Source organism: Stomoxys calcitrans, chromosome 5 (genome assembly GCF_963082655.1).
Source record: "Stomoxys calcitrans chromosome 5, idStoCalc2.1, whole genome shotgun sequence".
NCBI classification, from domain to species: Eukaryota; Metazoa; Arthropoda; class Insecta; order Diptera; family Muscidae; genus Stomoxys; species Stomoxys calcitrans.
The window spans coordinates 30287837-30292931 of record NC_081556.1 but is presented as its reverse complement, the minus strand read 5'-3'; the positions used below and the strand labels follow the sequence as shown (position 1 = coordinate 30292931).

The window sequence follows — 5095 nt, the reverse complement described above, 5'->3', positions numbered from 1 at the left end:
TTGACTTCTTGAGCCTCTAGCGTGCGCAATTCTTATCCGATCAGAATTAAATTTTGCACAACGTGTTTTGTTATGATATTCAACAACTGTGCCAAGTACGGTTCAAATCGGTCCATAACCTGATATAGCTGGCATATAAACCGATCTTGGGTCTTGACTTCTTGAGCCTCTAGAGTGCGCAATTCTTATCCGATTGAAATGAAATTTTCCACGACGTGTTTTGTTATTATATCCAACAACAGTGTCAAGTATGGTTTAAATCGGTCCATAACCTGATATAGCTGCCATATAAACCGATCTTGGGTCTTGACTTCTTGACCCTCTAGAGGGCGCAATTCTTATCCGATTGGAATGGAATTTCGCACGACGTGTTTTGTTATGATACCCAACAACTGTGCCAAGTATGGTTTAAATCGGTCTATAACCTGATATAGCTGCCATATAAACCGAACTTGGGTCTTGACTTCTTGAGCCTCTAGAGGGCACAATTCTTATCCGATTTGAATGAATTTTTGCTCGAAGTATTTCATTATGATATCCAACAACTTTGCCAAGTATGGTTCAAATCCGTTCATAACCTGATATTGCTGCCATATAAACCGATCTGGGATCTTGACTTCTTGACCCCTAGAGGTCGCAATTATTATCCGATATGCCTGAAATTTTGTACGATGGATCCTCTCATGACCATCAACAAACGTGTTTATTATGGTCTGAATCGGTCTATAGCCCGATACAGATCCCATATAAATCGTTCTCTCTATTTTACTTCGTGAACCCCAATGGGCGCAATTCTTATACGAATTGGCTGAAATTTTACACAGGTCTCCACAAATAATTTAATTGTGGTCCGAACCGGACCATATTTTGATATCGTTTTAATAGCAGATCAACTCTTTTTTTATATCTTTTTGCCTAAGAAGAGATGCCGGGAAAAGAACTCGACAAATGCGATCCATGGTGGAGGGTATATAAGATTCGGCCCGGCCGAACTTAGCACGCTTTTACTTGTTTTTTAGTTGTTAATGACAGCCTTTTTTAACGGCTTTTAGCAATGCGATTACTTTTATATATCATAATTAGAATATAAATAAAATTTTGAAGATTTATTTGCAGCAATGTCATTCAATCCGAAAAAATGCTTAAATGTTTTACCTCATATCACAAAAAATAATATAAAAGAATACCCGCATTATCAACCATGACAACATGCAATGTGCGAATTTAAATTTAAAATTTAAAGTTCGTATAAAATCCAAATTATTGTCTAAACTAAAAACAGTTATTAAAAAATTGTGCTTGCTAAACATTCATCATGAGATGTGCAATAACCTTGATGGGCATTGCAATAGCACTGTTGCTATTCATTGCAATGGTAAGGAGAATTTAAATCAAAAATCTTTGTTTTTTTACTAAGGAAAGCAAGTACATTTTTCTTCAGGCCAAAGCTGGCGACCACGAAGAGGCAATGCGCGTATCTGAACAATGCATGGAACGTCACAACATAGCCGAGGATGATATTCCTAAAATGCATATGGATGACTTCGATGCTTCTGAAGTGGATGAAAAATTCAAATGTTTCGCTCACTGCATGCTTGAGGAAATGGGCTACTTGGATGAGGCTCAAAAACTGAATTTAGCAAAACTAGAAGAAGACGAAGATTTCAAGGATGAATACTTGGACATAGCTGTTAAGTGTAAGGCCGAACATGACTTTATTGAGGATCCTTGTGAGTACAGTTTTAAGATAATGTCTTGTGCCATGGAGATCAAGAAAACCGAGGAGTAATTAAAAAATATTTAGACATTCAATTGTATTAAATAAAATAAAACAAGTTAAAGGGTGTAAATCTTATATTTATATCCTCCACCATGGAGTGTGTTGGTATAAACAAGCAAAAAAAGGCATTAAGGGAAAATCCTATGGGGCCATCCGGATCGTAAGAAGACGAGACTTTTACTGAAAGGAAGCAAGCAGAAGTCAGTAAAGTTTTCGGTGTCATAACAGGACACTTAGGGCTATGAGCTCACTTGTGCAAAATCGGGGCGGCAACCGATAGCATGTGTAGGGTATGTGGAGAAGATGATGAGATGGTGGAGCATTTCCTATGTCATTGCTTGGCTCCAGACACCGGCACTCAAGTGGGATACAATACCAGACATAAACCAACTAAGGGGTGTGGTATGGAAAAAAGTAGGGGTTTTGTAGGCAGCACTGAATTCCTGACCAAAATTTTCTTTTTCGAGTTAACTTTTTAGTATTTAGAGCGCACAACAAGCCGATTGCTGGCATGGGCGGATTAATATCCGCACCCTCTTTTCAACCCAACCTAATCTAAACTACACATTTTTTTGGTTTACGAACTTATAATTTTGGCGAATTAAAACGAACATTTTAAATTATTACATTACATTACATTAACATGACTTTAACTTTAGAGTAAACTTTCATTGAGTCGTTAAAAAATTGCGTTTTAAAGTCAAAACAAGTAAAAGAGTGTTAATTTCGGCTCGGCCGAACTTTGGATACCCACCACCTTGGGTATATGTGCAAACTACTTTTCATCATAATACGGCGAAAATTCATTATGTATCCCGCCCATAGCAGCTAAATCAAAATATGGTCCGATTTGGACCAAATTCGGCATGGACATTGAGTGGTCTAATATCTAAAAGTCGTTGTTCCATTTTTTAGAACCAAATATTGGTTCTAAAAAATAGACTGATCTAAACCATATACACACGTGGTGTGCGTGACCCCATAGACACTTTTCCCGAATATTGATATCAAATTCGTGCTTTACTCCCAAAGACCTTTCATTTGAGTCCCATATTGCTATGGTCGTAAATTTGTCCCCTTTGGGGGTTGTTTTTGTGGAGAGGCGTCTCCCCAGATTCGTATTCTACATTCAAATACCTTTTATTTAAGCCCCATATTCCCATGGTCAGTATATAAGTCCTGTTTGGTGGGTTTTTTGGGAAAGGGGGTGGACCCCCAGAAACGTGGTCCCACATTTGAATATCAGATTCGTATTCTACCCGCAAATACCTTTCATTTGAGTCCCATATTGCCATGGTCGGTAAATATGTCCGATTTAGGTGTGTTTTGGGGCTTGGGTTGGTTTCCCTAGCACTTGGTCCGACGGTTGGATATCAGATACGTTTTCTTATCCTAAACACCTAATGTTTGGTAGGTTTTAGAATGGGGCAGCCCCCCTAGGTTACCCATCCGATATTTGGATACAAAATTTTTATTTTTAGGGTACTATATGAGAGCACACGAAATTTAGCTTAAATAGCACCACCCATCTCTGAGATCTGGCGTCTCTGAAAATTAGGGTAAGGGGGAAGGTCCGGCCCCCCTTCAGATATCACCATCAGTGAAAATTTCAAGAAAATCGTTTCAGCTGTTTCTGAGTCTATAAGGAACACACAAACATACAAACAAACAGACCTACAAACAAACAAAAATTGATTTGTATATAAAAGATATACCGGTTTGGACTGTACTTGGCACATTTGAGAGTCAAATCGAATCGGGAGATCGGTTTATAGGGGAGCTATATCCAAATCTGAACCGATATGGCCCGCTTGCAATCCCCAACGATCCACATCAATACAATGTATCTGTGCAAGATTTCAAGCGTCTAGCTTTACGCGTTCGAGCGCTATCGTGATTTCGACAGACGGACGGACGGACATTGCTAGTTCGACTCAGAATATCGAGACGATCAAGAATATGTATACTTTATGGGGTCCTAGATCGATATTACGAGGTGTTTCAAATGAAATGACTAGATTAGTGTACCCCCATCCTACGGTGGTGGGTATTTTTATATCCTATGCAAGAGTGCCATAGTCTTTGCTTGGTTTTTTTTTCAACTTCCGGGTGATGGAACTGTACGTGTTGCATGCGGATTGACGGCAGATGTACCAAAAGCGCTCTCAATTCTTCTTTATTTACTAACTCCATTAACGATCTATTGAGTCAGACTTCCAATGTATTCATATGTAGATGACTGCAACCTCTGCCTTAAATGGATACCACGACAAAATCACACTTATGGGCCCAATGGTGCTAACGATTTAGGAGTGACCATATTAAAAACCCCAGGTAATAAAAAAACACCCATTATAAGGGAGATGCCCGTCCAAGTTATCGCTCATATTAAAAATAATCTCACTTCAATGGACGAATGTAAGGTTAGCACGAAACATTGTTATTGAAATTTAATTAAAGATTTATCAATTAAATTTTAAAAGCCCATCAATAGTAGTGGCCATTTAGAACATGCAATATTTAAAACAAAAAAATCATATAAAGCTGCGAGCAAATGCCAAACAAATCACAGTTAATAACAGCAATGGATTGTATTAAAACATTCACTATGAAATCAAAAATTAATTTCGTTGGAGCTATGGTAGTAATGCTACTTTTTACGGGAATGGTAAATTTAAACTCCTTTAAAGAAAGTTTATGCAATAAAACACACATTTCAATGTAGGTTATAGCTGGAGATGAACATGAGGAAGAATTCATGAACACAAGTCGCAGCTGTATGAAACGTAATGGTATCTCTGAGGATGAGTTTTCCAAACTTCGTGACGACGATGTTGATCCTTCCGAACTTGATGATAAATTCAAATGTTTCTTCCATTGTCTACTAAGCGAAATGCATTTTTTGGATGATGCACAAAAATTGGACATGGCAAAATTGGAGGAGAATGAATATATCACTGAGGAACACAAGAACATTGCGAAAAACTGTAAGGCTGAACATGACTCCGTAGAGGATCCATGCGAATACAGCTTCATGATAATGAGTTGCGCTATGGAATTAATGGATGCTAGAAAGTAATGGAAATCGTAAGAAAATAAAATATATAGCATTTAAATAAATGAAGCATAACAAGTAAAACTATCATTTAATAACGAAGTACTAGTGTAGTAAAATATTTAATAAATTGAAAATGTCTACTTGGTTTTTTAGAGGTCGATTTCCACTATGTGGGGATCAGTAAGTAACTCCTGAAAAGGAACTAATCGTACATATAATATTAATCATTGATGTTTCATGATATGTGCTGGTCACAT

The 5095-nt window shown here is 37.6% G+C and overlaps 2 protein-coding genes across 2 annotated transcripts; both read left to right on the top strand.

Moving 5' to 3' along the window:
• The first annotated feature begins 1286 nt into the window (after positions 1–1286).
• LOC106092611 (general odorant-binding protein 57c-like) lies at positions 1287–1855 on the top strand. Its single transcript, XM_013259506.2, has 2 exons — positions 1287–1375; positions 1442–1855. Exons 1-2 carry the CDS (start codon positions 1316–1318, stop codon positions 1787–1789), a joined length of 408 nt encoding a protein of 135 aa, XP_013114960.2. The 5' UTR covers positions 1287–1315; the 3' UTR covers positions 1790–1855.
• Positions 1856–4380: 2525 nt separating this feature from the next.
• LOC106092609 (general odorant-binding protein 57c) lies at positions 4381–4865 on the top strand. Its single transcript, XM_013259505.2, has 2 exons — positions 4381–4448; positions 4506–4865. Exons 1-2 carry the CDS (start codon positions 4389–4391, stop codon positions 4857–4859), a joined length of 414 nt encoding a protein of 137 aa, XP_013114959.1. The 5' UTR covers positions 4381–4388; the 3' UTR covers positions 4860–4865.
• The last annotated feature ends 230 nt before the right edge of the window (positions 4866–5095 follow it).